General features: G+C 45.5%; 1 protein-coding gene across 2 annotated transcripts in view; it reads right to left on the bottom strand.

Annotated features, from left to right (window-relative positions):
* Window positions 1-21,217, bottom strand: part of LOC146862330 (cilia- and flagella-associated protein 337-like) — a 336,132-nt gene that overhangs the window by 21,945 nt on the left and 292,970 nt on the right. For both annotated transcript variants that reach the window (XM_085641532.1, XM_085641531.1), the window contains one exon: window positions 890-1,053. In XM_085641532.1, the coding sequence (XP_085497658.1) occupies window positions 890-1,053 (164 nt within the window). The remainder of the gene's footprint in view (window positions 1-889; window positions 1,054-21,217) is intronic.

Raw genomic sequence — 21,217 nt, 5'->3', positions numbered from 1 at the left:
CCAACATTCCAATGTTTCTTTGTTCACAGCTCTGGCTGTGAACAAAGGCTTCAGGGAGCCTGAGGGGATTTCAATCCCCTCGCACTCCCTGCAGGCTTGGTTTTATTTGTTAGAACATTCTGCCCTCTAGTGGCAGAATGTTTTAATAGCCTCAGAGCCCTTCGTAGCAAGGCTATACCGGCTTTTAAAGTACCTCTAGACGCCAGGGCATTGTCATATTGGAAACAAATCATTGCAAGAAAGAGGAAACCAGAGGACCAGACCTTCTTCGCCTATGCTCCAATGATCTAAAATAGAATCTTTGTCATAATCAAAACTGTTCCAACCCTCCTGAAATTTAGAAATAATCTGAAAGTACGACTCTGTAGAGACCATTACAGTTCTTCACATGTGGGAATCTCCATCCTCTGTTTACTCTTTACAGATGGACACACAGGGAAACAGCAAATACAAGGACAGCCGAACAACGCGTTGCCTGTGCAATGCGGGCGGAATAACGAATGCGCCTGAACCATGCATTACACTTACAACGCAAGTCATTACAACGACATGCGTTAGGTCAGTGGCGTTGGACTTCAAAGTCCAACGCTTTCCGTACTGTTACGATGACTGGAGTTGGAATAGTAAATTATACTATTCCACAGTCTAGCATCCCCCTAAGGCAAGTTGTTGTAACGACTTGCGTTGTAAAAGGAATGAGTGGTTCAAACGCCTTCATTGTTCCACCTGCGTTATTGAAGAATGCGTGGAAAATGGTTGCGTGGTTGTGTCATACAACCGGACACACATAAGTACATACATAAGCATGTAGGGGAGGATAAAACTTTTGAGACTATGAATCCCCCTTAAAAAAATGTTTTTAATATCAATAGGATAGCATTAAGCCTACCTCTGAACGATTGCTTCCAGTTTCTTCTACATCATTAGAGCTGGGGTCGTTTCCTGGGGCAGTTTTTAAGATCATCTCCTGAGAATCCTGAATTTGTGGACTCCGTTGACTCCCCCAAGAGGTTTTGTCTCTGATGTTCCATGACTCTTCGTCTCCAAATGTACCTAGCAAAATAAGAGCACACTGTAAGAAGGGTTCCATGCCAACTGCTACCATTTATGGATTACAGTAGGAAAAGGTGGTGCAGCTTTTCAAACTTTCACTGTGTATTAAATTCAAATCCAAGCTCAGCATCCTTCACTTCAGTCCCTGTCCTACCTTTCCACCAGTGGGCTGGACTCTTTGTCTCAGTGCAGGTGGGTGCTGGCCTACAATGTTATCATGATGAGCTTGCCTACGCCTGGTTCTGTGCATTTTGATGCATCAGAGAGGCATGAAGGATGTCAACCACTCATTGTTTATGTATACAATGTGGGGATGTGGCATTTGTGGGTAATTGATGATGTGGAGGCAATGTATAAAAAAGGAATGATAATACATTGGTGCTGCTGATGGTCGCAGAGTATTTCATCTTATTTTCGTATTGCAAAACTACATAATTGAAAGGCACTGTTTGAATGCATCTGTAAATAGTTATGCTGCACAGAGGGGCAGCAGGTGCTTTGGCAAGGGATTTGTTATCTCTGTAATCAGTGCACAAAATGCACATTTTTAGAACCAGGGTGAATGTATTCAATTTGTCCCGTCAAATAATGTCCTTAGGGAGATAGTACAGCCATTCTTCTACTGTAAATCAGAGCACATCTGGGTACAAAGTTTGCACTCTGGAGTTCAATCTCAGCAGTGGGGTTACTAAGCGAATAACAGTGTCTATGTTGTCTATGATGCTTTTTGTAAGCAGTCGGGTGCAGGCTGCTTTGATGGCCTGCGTGTGGCATTTGAAATGACATGCCTCTGAGCCAATAGACCGCTTCAAAGTTAAAGAGGGTCTTTATAGCTTAGCTAATGGTGCTGTTGGGTCGGTAGACTGCACTCACATTCTATAGACCCAATTCCCTTGGGTCCATAGAATCCATTCTTGTTTCATCCGACCACACGCTCAAAAATAGATTTTCGGAAACTGGAAGATGCATTTTTCTATAAATGTGCAAATGTGGTAACTCTCTGGTCTTCCAGTGACTTACTGTCATGATTCATTCATTATACTTAAGAGTACCATTCCAATGTATGATTACGCGCTTCTTCACAGAGGTTTGTAACTAAATACATTTGGAATGACTAATATACACAAAAGACACATTTAGGAAAATCTGAAAGATTTTATGTCGCAAGCATCTGTTCAATTTCTAAGTTCTAAATCCTGTATATATAATAGACCTGCAGAGTAATGAATTTGTGTTGAAAATATTTACATTTAAAAGTTTTTATTTTTTTATTTTTACGCTGAATTCGACATTTAGGGCCTCATGTAGGTAGCCAAATACCGGTCGGTAACGGCCGATTTTCGGTAAATATGCCGTTACCGACCGGTATTCAGACAAGTGAGATGTAGGAGTCCAAAAACCACTTTTCGGTAAATATGAGGCGGTAAATACCGATTCATAGTTACCGAATTCTAAAATACCGATTCATATTTACCGAATACATTATTAACGAATCGGTAAATATGAAGTGGTAAATATGAAGTGGTAAAAATTGAAAATGACATGTAGGAGCAGTCGGTAATTAAGAAATCCAGGAAAATCGGTAAATAAGAGTCGGTAATTAACACGGATGGAAAGCAGGTGGTAACCATCAACAATGCACATAAGCAATCCCAAAATGCAACAGCGTGGACAACATGGCCGCCATGTACGTCATTGCAAGGCGCCTACGTCTACAGGCAGCAGGACTGAGGGTGTGGCGACGGGAGGAACAAATCTACAGACAGCGCATCACACTATTCCAGCTGACTGATGCAGAGATACATGAGAGGTACAGGCTACACCCCGAAACCATCATGGACTTAATCAGGGACCTTCACCCACTCCTGGACCAGCCAATAAGAAGGGCGCACGCCATACCCCCACATGTGCAAGTGCTCTGCAGCCTACATCTGTTGGCATCCGGCAGTTATCAGGTGGTGATAGCTGCGGTGGGTGGGGTATCCCAGAGTTGCCTGTCACGTTTCTTCAGGAAGTTCCTGGATGCCATGATGCAGAGAATGCACCACTACATCAGCTTCCCAAACACACAGGCTGCACTGCAGAAAACAAAAACAGACTTTTATCACATGGCACAGTTCCCCCATGTCATCGGCTGTATTGATGGTACACACATCCCAATCTGTCCTCCAGCTGACACAGAGCACATCTACAGGAACAGGAAGTCCACCCACTCCATCAATGTGCAGGTGATCTGTGATGCAGGGAACATCATCACAGATATTGTTGCAAAGTTTCCTGGGAGCACCCACGACTCTTACATCTTCCAGAATAGTGGGATCTACACACGACTGAGAGCCGGAGAATTCGGAGAGGGATACCTGCTGGGTAAGTAACAGTGACGCCCCTTGAAACCTGCAAATCAGAGTGTATAGAGGCATGTAACTGATGGTTCCCTTTTACTCATCCAGGCGACAGTGCATATGCATGCCGTTCATTCATCCTCACTCCCTACCTACACCCAGCAACCCAGAGTGAGAGACGATACAACGTGGCCCACAAATCTACACGCAATGTGGTGGAGCGCACGTTTGGACTGCTGAAGAGCAGGTTCCGCTGCCTCCACAAGAGCGGAGGCGCACGCCAGTACAAACCCATCACCTGCTTTAAGATAATTGCCACTTGTGCAATGCTGCACAACCTTGCCACGAAAAAAGGTACAGATGTGGAACTAACATATTTTGAGGACAACGAGGATGAGTCAGGCCAGCCAGAGGGCAGCGCAGCTAGAGTGCCAACTGCAATCGATGGGAGAGAGAGACGGGCAGAGATCACATGCAACTATTTCTGAGTAAGTGAGGGGACACAGCGAGTCGTGAGAAGTCATGACGTAGTTTAATGTGGCACCACGCCATGAACACATGAACAGGCCAATCTGGCAATATGCCATCTATACAATGAGTATGTCCAGGGTTACGTCACCCAATGGCAAGTGGATAAGCAGGGCCACATCAATGTTTGCGCATACGCGCTGCAGTGGTGGATTGCACGGCCTGTGCATCCTCACTAGAGCCAACCCCAAGCCGCCTGCTGCTCCTGCGTGCTTCGGGGACGGGGGGTGTGATGCTGCTGCTGGTGTCGATGCTCTCCGCAGCATCCCCTGCAGCAGTTGTCGACGCCTGACTTGTCAATAGCACCCCTAGTGCACTTGTCACCTGCACCATCCCCCGTGACAGGTCGCTGCAGCACTGTGTTAGGCCCTCCTGCATCGTCACAGAGCGCCGGCAAAGTAGGGAAGTCGCAGTTGCCAGACGGTTGAGTGCCCTGCTGGTAGTGTCCCTTCTCTGGCGTTCCCGGCGCCGTGCTTCGATGTCAGCATCTAATTTGCTGCACAACTGCTGGATTGACTGGGACATGTCCCGAATGCCCGCAGCCATGCCGCCAATGTTTGTGTCCATGTTGACTAAGCTTGTCCTCATCACCCGCATGTGCCTCTGGACTGACATTACTGCCTTTGATTGCAGGCGCTGTTGCTTCAACATTTGGCCCTCGAGCCCCAAGAAGACACCATGGCCGTCAGTGGGTGCTGGTGGACTCTGGACACGCGACCTGCGGCGCCCTCTTGCTCCCGTCTGTGCTGCCTGTGATGTTTGGGGCACAGTGGGATGGCTCCCTTCCTGGGGCCCGGTGCGGTCTTCTGGGCCCATGCTGTCGTCTGACGAGGTGTCTAAGGCTCATAGCCTGGCTGCTGGACGCCTCCTCATTCTCACACCTGCAAGCGGAGATGTGGCCGGTGAATCGAACATGAGTGGCGATGCTGGCTCTGGTGGTGGTGATGCTGGCTCTCGGTGAGGTGATGCTGGCTCTGTGTGCGGCGAGGCTGGCTGCGTAGGTGGTGCGGCTGCAAGTGGGCCTGCTCCCTGGTCTGCACTCGTGCTGGCTAGAGGTGATTTTTGTGGCCGGTGTGCCGTCTCCCCTGCAGCATGCCCTGTACTGCATGATGTCACATCTGTGGACAGAAAAACAACATTGGCTCAGTGTCCCCGAAGGGCTGCATTGCAAGCGTCACAATAAATCATTTCACATTCCAATCTGTCCTCTGTCTCCTTGTGCCTCGAGTGCGTGACATGCCTTGTTGCCCTGTGACATTTACGTCATGGTTAGTGTTGCCCTGACTACATCTCCCGGAATGCATTGCCTGTCTGCACTGACACGTGTGGACTGCAGTGTGATTCTCGTGTCACAATGGGGGATGTGGGATAGGGGTAGGGGCGGCTACATTGCTGTGCTTTCGTCTTACCTTGGTGTGTTGCGGCTCTGGCAGAGCTGTCGGCGTCCCCAAGACCCACGACGCTCTCTTGCTCGAGTGTGGCCGCCACCAGCTCCTCCAGTTCGGTGAGGGCAGGTGCCCTGTTGGTTCCACCTCCGGTCTGGCTGGCCTCCTTCTGGATGTCGCCCATCTTCCTCTTGGTCACAATCCTCAGGTCATACCAGCGCTTTTTGAGGACCTCAATTTCCCTGTGGGTCACTCCCACAGCATTGACCTGCGCCTGGATGGCCAGCCATATGTTGCGCTTTTCGGCCTCAGGCACTTGCAGGGATTGCCTCCCAAACAGCTTCTGGTGCTGCTTCACCACCTCCTCCACCAGCACCTGGAGTTCCTTGGGGCTGAATTTGAGCTTCCTCCTCCTTTCCCCTCCGTCTTTCTGTGTGCTCTGGCTGGACATGCTGTTCGTTTCCCGCTCGCACATGCAACTGCTCCCTGCCTCTCCTCTGCACTCCGAGCCTCTCCAGGGTCGGCTAATTATGTACACCTGCCTGGGTGTGGCCACTTCGGCTAATTGTGTACACCTGCCTGGGTGTGGGCAGTTCCTGGTTGGGTGGGCTGTCGTTGCACAGGATTAGCTGTTTCGTCAAGTCATGTGATGTTATTTACCGAATCCGTACGTACCGATTCGGTATTTTCCGATTCGGTAGATACCACCTCGGTATTTTCCGATTCGGTAGATACCACCTCGGTATTTTCCGATTCGGTAATTCTCACCTCGGTATTTACCGAATCGGTGAATTCCGATTCGTATTTACCGACTGTTACCGAATCGGTAACTGTTACCGAATTTTTACCTACATGTAACTTACCGATTCTAATTTACCGATTCGGTACGGCTCGGTATTTAAGAACCGGTAAAATTTATTTACCTACATGAGGCCCTTAATGTTTTTCAAAATTATATATTTTTGTAAATAAGCCAAACACACAAATTACAGTCATCAACAATTCCGAACCTGTTATGGGTTAACATAGAAAAATCATTTTTAATGGCTAATAACTTCGGTTACACCTGGTGAACCTGCATAATGTTTTCTCAACAAAAAAGTTATTTACCTCCGGTAATAATATTTCTGGTGGATCCTATATCTTACTACAGATTCTTCACTTTAGGAATATCCTCCGGACACTAGACTGGATGCTGAAGTTTATTCCCATCAATTCCCCTCCAGCACCACCAGGTGGTGCACGCAGCTTCAGTTAGCTTTGTTTGCTCTGGTTGTGACAACATTAAGGTGCACATGGCGCTGAAAGGTGCATTTGAATGAGTTCCCAGCAATTGTTTCGCATCTTCGTTTAGGAGTGCAGAAAGAACTGAGAGTGCATTTACAACATGACTATCACAGCAAGTGATGCCTTTGTATACTGTGGGATATTATCAATAACAGCACTAACTCATTAAGAGGGAGAGAAGGTGGTGTGGAATCCGTGGAAAGATATAGAATTCATCAGAAAAATATTTACTGGAGGTAACTTGTTCTTTTGTGGGATACTTATTTCTGTAGATTCATCACCTTAAAAATATGCCCTAAGGGGTCACTCTGGGCTATACGTTGGTGAAACGCACAATAGCAATGTACTGAAGAGCAGCTGAAATGCCATCTTCGGGTAGTTGGGCAAAGGAATTAGATAAATGCATGATTGCAGAAAAGGAGGTATTCAAATCTAGAGGGTGCCCCAAGGAATGGGATAAAAATAGGGCAAATGGAACATGTACCAAGGTGAACTGTGTATTTCGCCTACTGGTGAGATGGAGATGAAAGAGAAACGATGGAACAGATGAAGTGTAGATGGCTGAACAGAAGTGAGATTTTGTTACATATGTAATGTGGGAAATAACGGTAATGTGATGAATTAAATGTTGATATATTTGTGACTGATATGTTCTTCAAAATAAAACCATTAATTAAAAAAAAGAATATGCCCCAAAGCAATACCCTCAGGGAGGGTTGAGTAGAGCTTATTAATAAAGAAAGTCACCCAAAGCAGCCTAGCAAAGTATCTGTCACTGTGTGCCTTAGAGACCAAGTAGGGGTCTGACAAACACAAAACATTGAAGAAGCTAGAATAGAAAAAGCCTTCTGACTTGCACTAAGCAACACACTTTGTTCAGTGGTCCCCATAAACTGTTTTTGGAGTCGGTTTTCAGGGAGCCCAAATAATGTCTACCATTTAGGTTGGTAACAGTAGCCCTCTAGTTAGCACTTCTCAATTTCCATACATGCAGCTGAAGCTTCAATGGATTGAGGTGGAGGACCTAACCATCTTACTGTGAAAGAGGGGCAACACCGTGAGGAAGAGGGAGATCTTCATATCAAATACTCCTTGCCAAATCTGGGGAAGCTTGTTCATCTTGCATCGTCTGCAGAGTATTCAATAGAGAAGTTATCAGGTGGGAATGCGTAAAGCAGATCATGAGACCAATGGAACCTAAAGGTATACCCATCAAAGAGAAGTGTGCACAAACTAAGAACACTTCCTGTTCTAGCTCATGGTGAAGCGATCCACAGATAGGCATCCCAATCTAGAGAAGATCATGTCTCGCCATTAGGGATAGAGGTCCCACTCACTGTCCTTCAAAAGGAGTCAACTCAATGCCCCAGTCATCACATTCAGGGTGCCACTGGGAAGATACCCCACTGTAAGATACACCTCCACAGGCATTAAGTCTCCCAGACAAGAGTCCACACCCCATACCTGTGGATATAGTCAACAGTGTTTATGATGTCTGATAGGATCTGGATGGTACTCCCTGAGATGAAAGAGAGAATGGAGTTGAGGATATGATGGACTGCCTGCAGCTTCAACACATGTATGTGCAGCCACTGCTCAGACACAGACCAATGCATCAGTGCCGTCATGTCACTCAGGTGAGTGCCCCAGCTTAATGAGGTGGCGTCTGTGACTATGGTAGCTAGCGACTTCGGAGGACTGAAGGGATGGCTCACAGTGAGATTGAAGGGGCACATGCACAGTGGAAGTCTAGGAGATCAGAGTGAAACAACTGCACTGAGCCAAAATACTCCCCTAATGCTTCCATTTTAGGCACCATGGAGGACCATCATACATTTCTACACACAGCACCAATAGGATGCATGAGACTATCAGACCAAGGAGGCATAGTACTGGCATACTGGGATCAGAACCCAATTCAAACACATAGAAACACTATCCTGAATAGCTGTAATCTTCTGAGTAGGTGAAAAAGCCTTCTCACATGTCATATCCAGCACCGCACCTTTGAAGGTCAATTTCTTTCTGGGGATGTGGTAAGACTTCTTGACATTGATGGTAAAACCAAATTTGTGTAGGAGGGGCATGGTGCGGGTGAAGGTGTTCCATGACTAGCTGAGCAAGATGCACCAGATTGGGACATCTGGTCGCACTTGACCAGGACTAAGTCAAAGTTTGAGACCTACCGCTAATTTTACCTTCGCAGCAGGCCGGATTCGCAGTGACTTCTTTGGTTTGTTTCAGCGGGACCCCCCCTGTCAACTCCTGGAGGCCTTGAGCGCCGGAGCTTTCAGTGGGACGAGCCTGAAATCCAGGCCGGGTCGCGGTTTAACGTAGTCAGCTTGACTCTCACCGTCGGGTCGGTCACCTTATGGAGCTTTTTCACTAAAGTTCTCAAAAGTTCTCCAAACTTCAGTAGGTGCTTCCTGAAGTTCCTTTTGAGGGTTCACAACCAAAATCCAAAGTTCCAGAGTCTCTGACTTGCTCCTCAGAAGTTTGGGACTACAATTACCACAATGCACCTAGCCAAATTCTTAAAGGTCCACTGGATGCACTCCAGGCAGGAACGTCTTGGTGGAGATGGATCAGATGACCTCTTTTAACTTGTTGCTTTCAGGGAGTCTACTCCTTAATCTTTTCTGAAGCAAGGCAACGTCCTTAGGGACGTAGTTCCTTAGTGGGCAGCAGGAGCGGTCCCCAAGTGTGCAGTCCTCTTGGTGCAGGCCAGCGTTCCAGCATGGCAGTCCTTCTTCTTGTAGTTTCAGGCAGGGGATCGGAATTGCTATGCAGCTCTCCCATATTTTTCCAGTGTTCTGGTGCAACAAGTAAGGGGGCACCCCTGACCAATGGAGTACCGGGTGCATACATTCACCAGTGGCAAGTTGTTGGATTTATCATTACTAATCTTTTAAGTCCTTGAAATATTATTTTAGCTCACTCCTGTCAATAGTTACACTTTATTACAGTATTCCCATGTTAGCCCACAGATCTAAAATGCTACAATAAAATGTATTTGCTTATTTTTACATGGCACCCTACCCTGGGGGCACCTAGGTTAGACGTTAGGGCTGGCGTATATGTAAAAACAAGGTAGTTTAATTCTTTGGAAGTACCTTTAAATCCAAAATCGATTTTGTATATAATTTCAATTTAAAGGCAACTTGCAAAGCAGGACTGGCTTTTAAAATGACAGCAGGCAACACAGCAGTGCACACTTAAGTGCATTAAATTTGCGGGGCCTCTAAACCTACATGCCCTCCAATATACTAGTGACTTACAGGTAGGTTGTTAATATTAATTGTAATTACACCTAATTACCATATGCCTTTTAATCAGAGTACTGCCCTGGGGCTGGTTAGCATAGCCCAGGGCACAGTCAGAGTCAGTTCCCACCAATATCAGTCAAACAATGGGGGTGATCAGGGCCAAAAGGATTACTAACTCATGTAAACACCCGCAGAGAGCTTGTCAAACCACAAACTGAAAATTCTGAAACGCAACAATGAATTGAAAGTAACATTTTGAATTGAGAGGATTGGTACATGAAAATAGGCATCTTACAGGTCCAGGGACACCAATCAATTCCTGGCACTGAGGTGCAGCAGAACCTTGCACAGGAACAGCATTTTGAACTTGTCCTGTTAAGTGAAACGGTTCAAGGAGTGTAGAGCCAGGATAGACCTGAGGTCTTCATTCTTTTTGTGGACCAAGAAGTAAAGGGAGTAAAGTTTCATGCTCCTCTCCACCACAGGTGCCATTTGCATGGCCCCTTTTGTGTGTCTTTTGCTTTCTCACCCTGAGTGGGACGGCTATGCCCAGACATGGGTCCCGGGCTTACTGTGCCACTGGATTCAAGCAAGCTTGGCTGATATGGGGTGATGCCTCAAAACCGGTCCCAGGATGCTTGTTTCTGGTCCAGGGAGGACCTGGCTTGGCAATTCTGGCTGGACTGTTCCCATGAGGCACAGGGTCAAGACAGATTTGCATATGGCTGGGTCCAAACTGGGTGGCATGGTGAGCAAAAGAACAATGGATTGAACCGAGATCTATTGACTGGGGGTGAATGTTTGATTTGCTCTGCATTCCGTCCATCATCTCTGTGTCTTTTGCTCCCTTTTTTCAAGAGGCAAAGAACTTCCCTCTCCCAAGATCAAGACCTGCGTCAGAGCATTTCCTGGCAGAAGGGCAGACCGGTAAGAAGGAGAGGAAGGGTAGGACGTAGAGCTCACATATAAGCTGGAGCATCCAGCAGCCTATCATTATCATCTCCGAGTTGTTGGCGAATTGGGAGACCATCAACCCTACCATAATAGGCGGCAGAGAGATTTTAGGATAGCTGGACCAGAAGAAGGTACTGTTTTTGGTGTTGGTGGCGCCCCTTAGGTCTACCTCTGCCCAAAAGGAGCTATACAGCTGCTGATGTGGGTTTGAACTGGCTATGAATGTGCTTTTGCTGTGAGGATTGTCTCCAGGAGAAACCTCGAGAGTGACAGTACTGCTGGTAGAACAGTTTCACTTGGGTAGGCAAGGCCCAGCGAGAACAACATTTAAGACTTGCCAATTAAGAGCATGTCCAGTAGGGCTGTCTTGACATCTCTGGAGAAGCCTGTGGAGCACATCCAGGTGTACTGACCACGGATCGAGCCCCGGTTCTGCAGATTCCAGGTCGCACTTCAAGATATGCTCATCAGCGACCAAACCATCACTGACCAGGTCCGAAAATGGCTTCTGTACATATCTGGGGAGACTGATTAGGGTAAATATTGCCGATTTTGGGTGTCCTTGCAGGCACCTCTCAAAAATTGGTTGGCCTCTCTCTGATGGCCTGTGGGTGATCAGAAGAGCAAGAGTCACAGTCCAAAGGATAATAATCAAAACTAACACCTCATATACAGATGTTGTGTGGTTCCATGAAGGACATGTTCTTATGACATCTTCAACAGGTTATGAACGCCCTGACTTTAAGAAGACACATTTGACTAGTTGCTCTTAGATTTGAGCAGTTCCATCAGTAAAACAGGGAGAGAAGCACGGTACCCACGCCGATGAGGTGCAAAAAAATAGGATCTGACACCTGCGCACCAGCCAGTGTCATATATACCCTGATGTGACATTTGTAGTGGAGGTAGCTGCGATTAAAGCAACAGGGCACCACCTGATGGCGCTGGAGAGCTATTACTGAAGGAAAATGTTTTCCAGAGCCCTTCTGAGATGGTATTTATCAGGTGAAGAATCTGTTGGAAGAAGTACACATAAGAGACAGTATTTGGTTATATTAGAATCTTTTTGCCATGCTTCCTGAAGTTTAGTCAATTGCTATAGTGGTGATCGCAAAGCGCGTGTTTCCCTTTCAAAATACAACAGGAAAATGTGCTTCTGTACACAGCAAAACTGATTGGACACATTTACACCATCAGGTGTAACGTAATCATCACCTATGAATAGGATGGAAAAAGGAAATTTGTTGAAGTTGAAAATCAGCAACTTCAGAATCTGATAAAAATATTTTGAAAAATAGTACAAGGAGCGCAAATTGTAATATATGCAATTCTATAAAAGGAATTATAAACATTCCTGGAAGGCTTTACATGTATGGTAGATGATTCGGATGATGATGTTGAGCAGTAATAACTCAGGTGCTGGGCCACGATGGGTGGTCACTGAATCGGAATAAATAATCTGTTAACTGGTGGCTATTACTGCTGTGCTCCTTCTGCCAGGCTTTTATTTAAATTGTTTATATTCCTGGTATTTGGTAGAAGGACCATATTGGTACCCATATGTAGGATTGTCCATCAAATTATTGTTTCTTTTTAATTCTGTATCTCTCCTCAAAAACATTTGTTAGGAATTTGAAAATATACCTGATGGAGGTGGTAGTTAAAAACATGATTCTTCCAAAACAGGTTTAGGCATTGGATGTACACAATGCATAGTACACCAGCATTCACTGTCATGGCAATATCAGTATTTGGGGAAGATTAGATGCTCTGTTGCGTGCATATGTTGACTTATCAAATGCAATAAACAAGGTGAAATAAGCTATTGTATGTGGGAAAATATTTTCATGGGGAGTTGCATCTTGGCCGGTGGCTTCCCTGAATAAAATGTATAAAGGGACCTCATTGAGGATCAAGTGCCCTTGTGGCAGAAAAGCTTTCCCACCTCCTTTCTAGCGCCGCAGGTGTGAGACAGAGCTGGGACCATGCCCCCCTTCCTAATCCCTATCAATATCAGTTATATTGTGGAGAAAGAGCTGGTGAGGTGGTGTTATCTGGCATGTGGGACCATCAAAAGTAGAGGTGGTCAGTAGCTATACATATGTGGGAGTACTAGCTGACCACAACCTAACTTAGGAACTTATGGTTGTTACTAAGTGGCATTTGATTGTTGCTTTTAGCATCTGGCTTGGAAATATTTACCAACTTCCTGAATGTGCTTGTGATGCCAATTTGTTGTCCCTGGCTTTTAAGTAGAGATTTAGAAGATGGAGCCTGCTGAAGCTTAGGGACTATATGATTCAGTTTTGGAAGGGACACACTGGAAGTTTACACGTTGAGCGTAAGTCTCTTCATTGTTTGCACTATGGCCCGTCCGCAAAATGAGCTATTATGCTTGCCCTGAATTGTGTTATTGGGCTGATATATATTACACCTTATTTTTCAGGTGTTGTTGCCGCTCTCTAGTCTTTGGAGCCAGTGTGCCCGATTCTTTTACTGCATAGCCCTCATTGTATGGCTCAATATGGTAAATAAACTGACCGTTTTGGCCTTAATACTAATTGGGATTTTTTTGCCTCTCCTTTGTTTCACAACTAGTGTTTTATTTTAATTCTAGGTGCCTGTGTAAGGTGTTAAACGACCTACAATATATCTTGGGGTCGAAACATCGACACTCTTTCCCTTGAGCCAGCCCCCTGGAGCAACAGAGAATTTTTGACAGTGTTTCCTTTGCGTGGTCTAGCTAGTGAATTATATGAACATTCCATGTATACCTGGCAAAATAATTAGGCCATAATTGATTACTTTGTCATTTGAACTTGGCATTATTTGCTTACATGATTTCCATATTCCCTTCACACTCTTTTATCCTCACTAGAATCACCTACCTCCTCTCCTTCTTTTTCCCTGTCCTTTTGGGCACTTAGCATGTATGAATTAGAATTTTGATATATGTACTAATGTATTCCTTCAAAAGAAGCAGTGTGATTAAATAACACTTGCTACTCATCACTGTTATACATTGTTGTCAATTTTGTGCGACTACAACGTTTTATGTATTGTCTGTTTAAATATTGTTTGCTGGGACCATTCTATATTGTACCGGAAGCTTAGGGAAGGCGTGCCCTCTTTAAAGTTAGGATAGCCCTGCCCCTCTAGATACTTTTTATATATGCTCTAGCAGAACTTTGACAGCCCCAAAGCGTGAAGAATCCCAAGCAGCAAACAAATATCTGCAAATGGTGTCCAAGTATTCCCCTCTGATGACAGGTATGGATCTCTGCCAAGAGAGAAATTCTGAGCTGACTGCAAGCATTTAACAACTGAAAAGATGATACTGTTTCAAGAATAAATAATGTAAATCCAAATCAAACTAACGAAACAAAATGTGTTAGCTGCCTGCCACAAAATGACAGAAGAAAGTCAGTTAAGGGAAATAGCTTCTGTGAAACTGAATCAACTAACAAGTAATATGAAAGTGTGTGGAAACTAATGCTAACCAATTGAGAACAATGGAAAAGTAAAAATAAATGACTGGGTATTGTTCTTTGTGTTGTTAGTGGCACCGGCACAAAATACAGGTTTGCTCCTGAGTGCCAGTGTTAAGGTAGGTTTTGCAGGTGTGTTTTGTTAAACAGTTTTCATGTGATGTAGGATTTTTATGAGACACTCTCATCTTAGGGGCGGTTGTCTCAAAGCCAAGTTTGATGAATAATCCCAAGGGCCAGAAAGGCTCTGTAGCATATTACTGTGGAGTAAGATTGCAAAGATGAAAATGAAAAAACAGCAGTGCAGCACTTGAGAAACACCAGAGAGGTTGTGGATTTTCCAGAGACGTAGAGGTGAGTCACTCTGGTTTTAAATAATTTTTTCAGGGTTCTTATGTAGTAAAGCTTCAGCACTGGCAATGTTGGACGATTATGACATGTTGCTCATAGTAATATGCAGTTGTTAGTTACAGGGCTCTGGTTCCACAAACTGAACCATATCTATTGGCTCATCCCCTTATCACCAATCTCTACAACAGGGATGGACTAGTGTTTATCACTATCTCTCATTCATCCTTTAACCAGCAAGGAACAGGGCTTATACTAGCATAGCAGGCATGTTTGTGACTGAAAGGGATGTTCCGCTGTGGTGGCGCTCTGTGCTAGCCCATATTAACAAGCATTGGCATAGCCAATAGGTCTCGCCTTTGGGACCGTATAAGTGGTTAGTCATGCTGCACATTATCCTGGGTGCTCTGCCGCTCTGCAGAAATTGTGATCAGAGTCACGGTGTAGGACGGCTGATAGAGGAAAGGAAATACAGACAACCGGAGGGGGGCTGGAGCATGGTGAACACGGTGGGAAATGTCCATGTCATCATGGACACTAGGTTACAGGCTTGGGCTTTCCTACAAGAGAAATAATTGTGTTCAGATGGGTTGATGACACAAAGACTACACCTCCCAAAATGCATAACGTTATTAAAGGAAAGACGAGAACTGGAAAATTGTGTCCCTGGTGACATCGAGTTCCCTGGTAACCACACCTCAAAAGGATGAAAGGCCGATACAGCCCAACTGTGATTCAGAGCTGTCAATTGTGGAGCGATGACAGTTCGCAGCAGTGGTGTATTAACATCCTTTTCTGTGAAGTTTACAATGCTTGCTAAGCATGCAGCTACGTCAGATGAGAAATTGTTCCATTTACTGCCCGGAACAGGAAGCGAAATGTCACCTCAGCCCTTGTCCCGTCAAAGTATCAGACCTGTGGTCAGTCACGCAAGATTTCTGCTAGGAGCTCGCTGATTCGCAGATTTTGATAAACCGCGATTGGGTAGGTTACAGGTTTCTATATCTTTGCTGTGGCAGAGGGCAGAGAAGGATGTAACCGCAAGTGTTCCATTCTGTTTTATGCCTGTAAATTCAGTTTAGTTTGAAGATGAGCGTTCTGGTGTTTATGACTGTGGTTGTAGCTAAATTGAAAACACTTTATTACCCTTCAGCCAGAGGAGCACACACTGCAGGCACTGCTTATGCAGCCCACCGCTGTGTTACATATAGTGTGCCTTTGCTCTGTTAGCGGATGATAAGATGCGCATCGGTAACAATTGTGACTTTAGGACCAAGAGAATACGTTTTATTGCAACTATGGCCTCGAAAACTGGGAGACAGATTGCGTGGAAGAGAAGCCCGTCCATGCTAATTAGCAAAATAAAAAACAAATGCCCCCTGCGCGCTGATGTGTAAACATTATAAGTAAAGGACAACCAAGGTGTATTAAAAGCACGGCGGCGAAGGAGCATGCACTGCAGTCCTAACACCGTCCCTCCTTATAAAATTGCTTAGTTAAAACTTTATACATGTACAGGGTATGAGTAAACGGAAGCCAGGAGCGTGAACCCGGTTAAGTGCGTGCTTGTAACTGGTGAAGTGAATAGCGCGTGTGTTTGGCCCCCCCAAAAAAAGCATATCCCAGACGCGAAAGTGAAAGTGACTGCGCGCATCCCAACAAGAATTGTGACAACACCGTCCCTCCTTGCAGGCGATAACACTACCGCCCTGTTTGTAGTTTAATTCAAAAGTTCCCTGCAGGCGATTATTATGGGTTTAGTGGATGCTTTGTGTTGTATTAAAAGCAGTTGTAACATGAGTGAGTGGCGGGAATAAGAAGATATAAACAAGAAAGAAGAACTACAGAGTGTTTAGTCTAAAAAACATGGAGGGTTTAAGGGGAAATAGGGGTTTGCGGGAATACAAAAGGTATAGGAGACAGGAGGATGCTATAGAAAGTGCATTAAGTTGTGTGGAAACATGTGAGATATTGGAAGGAAGCGTATGAGGAACAAAATATGGCCTGGAGGAAAAGAGTACTGGGGGAGATGTGTTTGGGTTGCCTGCTGTTCACATGGCGTTGGTGGTCTGGTTCCTGTAAAGCTTTGTGACAACAACTTGTTAATTTATGTTAATAGGAGCGCCAGAGGCCGAGATCACATTTGTGCTAAAGGTTTGCGTTAGGCGAACTAAAGTTTAATTGAAGTGGGGGAAGTGTGCTGCGTATGCCTGAAGGAACAGTAAGCGAGTCGGCTCTCACAAGGCTATTCCGAAGGCAGGATACGTAGTATAGGTATATTTGCAAGTGTTTATTTAGAATGTTTAAACAAGCAGGAAGTGGGATAAGGGAGGGGTAGGGGAGAGAGGCACGCAGGCTGGCAAATGGTGAGCACTTTCGCAGCCGCTTTGATGTTCTCAGTGGCCGCGCGGCTCACTGTGAACATCAAAGCGGCCGCGAAATGATCATGCAGGCTGCCAAATGGTGCGCGCGCCCGGCGCACATGCACTGTATTTGGAAGCCTGAAAGCACTAGTTTGAACTTCCAAATCCCCCGTTTACTAAAGCTCTCGCCAGAGCAGCGCTAAAGCGCTGGCTCAGGCGAGACCTCAAAAGGCCATGCAAAGCCACTTTGCATGGCTTTACATGGCCTTGTAAATATGGCCCTCTTTCACGCAGTACTCTGCGTCAAAAGGGCGTGTCATGGGTGCTGCTGTGGGTGTTCCAAAGCAACACTCATTGCTTTTTGGCACTGCCCCAGATTTACAAGGATTCATAAATCGGAGGAAGCGCCAAACACTAACACCTTTCCAGGGGAGGCGTTAAAGTGGTGCAACAAGGAGAAATACTTTAATTTCTTCTCCTTTTTGCTCTTTCTATATGTGCTCCATTCCGCAACATACATAGAAGGAGCAAAACACCATTAATGATTGAGCAGGAAGGAACACCTTCCTGCAAAAAAACAAACACAATCATCCCTGCATCTCAGGCACCCTTGCACCATGGTATAAGAGTGCCTGCATTGGCGCAAGGGTTTGCTGTATTCTTGTAAATACGGCACTTCCCTGCAATTTTTAAATGATGCAGCTCCGTAGATCAAAATTACTTGCGGCGCCACGCTGCACCATTTATTTGTAAATATGCCCCCAGGACTGCTAATCATCACCTGAATAGTTCTTCTTGGGATCTCCTGGGTGTGAAACTTAAGATACTCTGGGGCATATTGACAATGAAACTAGGAGAAATAAAATTATTTCTCCTCATTGCGCCACTTTAACACCTCCCCTGGAAAGGCATTAGTTTTTGGCACTGGGTCAGACTTACAAATCCTTGTAAATCTGGGGCAGTGTCAAAAAGCCATGCATGTTGCGTGCGAACATCCACAGCACCACCCACGACACACCCCTTCGATGCAGAGTACTGTGTGAAAGAGGGCAATATTTACAAGGCCGTGTAACGCCTCAAAGTGGCTTTGCATGGCCTTGTAAATATGGGCCAGCACACAGCGTCACCGGAGCATCAAAAAAAATATGACTCTCCGGTGGCACTAGGGGCTTGTAAGTATGCCCCTCAATTCCCTGGCAGGTTCCTTATCACAGAAACAGCGTTATATCCAGCAGCAAGAATGGGCAATTAAAGAGTGACAAAATAGCGTTCATATTTATACCTTTCTTATTGCTGTTTTTAGAAATGAGACTTCACTATTTTCAAACCATATAAGAAATACATACAAAGTTCAAATTTTGTGTATAATAATGCCACCACTATATACTATCCTCAAATATACTCTAATTATTTTTTTAAGTTGAATGGCACACAGGCATGCAGTTCTTTGTACCATGGGTGGGAAACGCATTTCAACAGCAGCCCGACACATGGAGAGAAATGCTTATTTCTTTCCAGGTTTACTTTTACAAGTAGCATAATGATTTTCAAATGCCTCTGTCAAGAGAATATTGTACTAGGTGAACTTTCAATAAAACTGACACTCCCTTGTATATCACTACTCAAAGAGATGCAGTCAGTCATGTAGAGCTAAAGTAAGATTTCTATAACTCTAAAAAAAAAGTATTTTCTATTTAGGATGAAAGGCCTCACCCACCCTTAGGTGGCATGCTTCATTATCAGGCCCCTCCTCACACCAAGAAAACTAATTTAATGGTGTGGGCTACAACGTCCTATTCTTTGTGTTTTGAAATTAGTCGTTTTTGGGAAATGATTCATGGTTAAGTCAAAACATTTTCCCCTGATCTCTTTGTGTTCTGATTCCTATGGGGCAGATTTACAAGCCCCTTGCGCCGCTGGTCCATCACTTTGTGTGATGCACCGGTGGTGCAACCTGTTGAGTGATATTTACAAATGCAAAAAGAACAATTGATGGACAGAATGCAGAACAATGTCATACATTCACACCAGTACAGAGTTCTGGGCCTAAATCCATCGTTTAAATACTGAATTTGTTAAGCCTCATCTTTTACCACTGTTTGTACCTGCACATAGCTGTTTGCATTTACACTTTCGCCGCTGTTTCGTGCCCGGGTGGAAGTTTCTCAGCCCTGTTCCTGACCGCGGTGCCCGTATGTAAGAGCGGGATCGCCTCCTCTCAGGTCAGCGTTCTAGTGGCTGGAGCTATTTGGAGGAATAAAGAGGGAATGCTGACAAAGGCACGCCAAAGGCAAGCCCATCTGCGCCCGTCAGCATTCGGAATGCGCCATGCACCAGGACCCCTGCCCATTTTCCTAACATAACCTACAACAGGGAATTGCTCCTGGCTTTAAACCACGGTAGGTGTGGCAACGTTCAAATCCGACTAAATGAGGAGAACAATAATGCCAAATTGTGCCCCCACTCCAAGTTTGCACTCTTGAACAGCAGCCTCCCAACTACCCCCTCGGCTCCTGACTCCCATGAAATCAGGGGTCTGCTAACTAACTTGACCAGTAGAGTTAAGAACTCAACTTCTGCAAGCTCACCTCCTTTCCCGCCCACCCCAGCGGTTTCTCATGCCGCCTCACAACCAAAGGATGGGGTACTCAGCGTCATCTTGTTGAATGCCAGGTCAGCAATGAAACACAGATATGAACTAGCATGCCTACTCCAAACCACCAGTCCTTATGTAGTGTTTCTTACTGAAACTTGGGCCACCGACTCCTCAGAACCTGACTGGGTAGCTGCACTTCCAACTGGCTACTCGCTTGCAAGCCTGCCCAGAATAGGCCAAACGGGGGGGTGGGATTGTTATCATATATAGGTCCGAGTTCAAAATAGCTTTTGATCCTGTATCATTGCCAGGAGCAGAAGCAATGATGTTTAATAACAAAATCAGGAACACACTTACCTTTCCTGGGCTGCTCATTTATCGACAACCTGGACCAAAGTCTCCTTTCTCCCAAGCTCTTCAATCCCTAATGGAATCATGTCTTGACTCCCCCATGTTTACCATATTAGGGGATTTTAACTTCCACTCAGAACGGAGGGATGATGCCTGTACCTCGGTGCTTCTAGACACCCTTGAAGCCTTTGGTCTTATTCAGATAGTCTTAAAACCCACCCACAAGGCTCAACATACCCTGGATGGGATCTTTACCAATAACCTGTTGATCAGTATTGATAGGATCCTGCCACTTACCTGGACTGACAATATTGCTATTTTCTTTAACCTACCGGTTGGGCACAACAGCCATTCGCCCTTACCCCCACCACCGCCGACCAAAACACGGTCCTGGCGCAACTTAAGAGCCGACGAGCTAGCAATCTGTTAGATAACAGCATGCCTACCCTGAGGGCAGACCCAAACTCTGCGGCCGATAGCTATGACAATTGGCTTAGGTCTGCCATGGAGCAATTGGCCCCAGAAAAAAACGGTTAAACCACGCAGGTCTAAACCCACTGCACCATGGAACAACCTCGAGTTGAAAACTCTTTAAAGCAACCTGCTGACGCCTCGAACGAATATGGAGGGTGGACTACAGTACACCAGCCAAAAAGAGCGATAACCTAGCACTCACGAGCTACAAAATAGCTATTATTAGTGCCAAAAAGAACTTCTATACCAGCAAAATTGAGGGGGCTAAAAATTCTACTAGAGAACTCTTCAAGGCAGTTAATGCACTATCCAAACTCCAACTGGGCGACGCTTTCGCTCAGGATCAAGGGCTGTGCGACAAAATAGCTACGTTTTTTCAGTCGAAGGTCCAAACAATATACCAAGAATTAGAGAGCTTGAATACAGGGCCCTCCTCCCTGCAGGCTCCGTCCGAGGTGGAGGTATCCTCTGCATCATTCATCTTGACTATTTCCCCCCCTGACCACTAACATGGTAAACAACTTTCTAACTTCAATTAAATCGGGCTCCCCCACAGACCCTTACCCACCAGATATTATCCATGGGGTCTCAAATACAGTCAGTACGTTTCTTACCCCTCTTCTGAACACTGCCATTGGCACTGGAGTTTTCCTGACCTTCTGAAAGAAGGCATGTGTAAGGCCTATCCTAAAGAAACGTTCTTTGGATCCTCACGAGGTGACCAACTATAGCCCGATTTCATGTCTGCCCCTTGCAGCTAAGGTTCTGGAAATTCAGAGCTC

The sequence above is a fragment of the Triturus cristatus genome, chromosome 2_2, assembly GCF_964204655.1.
Source record: "Triturus cristatus chromosome 2_2, aTriCri1.1, whole genome shotgun sequence".
Taxonomy (NCBI): domain Eukaryota; kingdom Metazoa; phylum Chordata; class Amphibia; order Caudata; family Salamandridae; genus Triturus; species Triturus cristatus.
The sequence above is the reverse complement of the archived record's forward strand: the minus strand, read 5'-3'. Positions and strand labels throughout refer to the sequence as shown.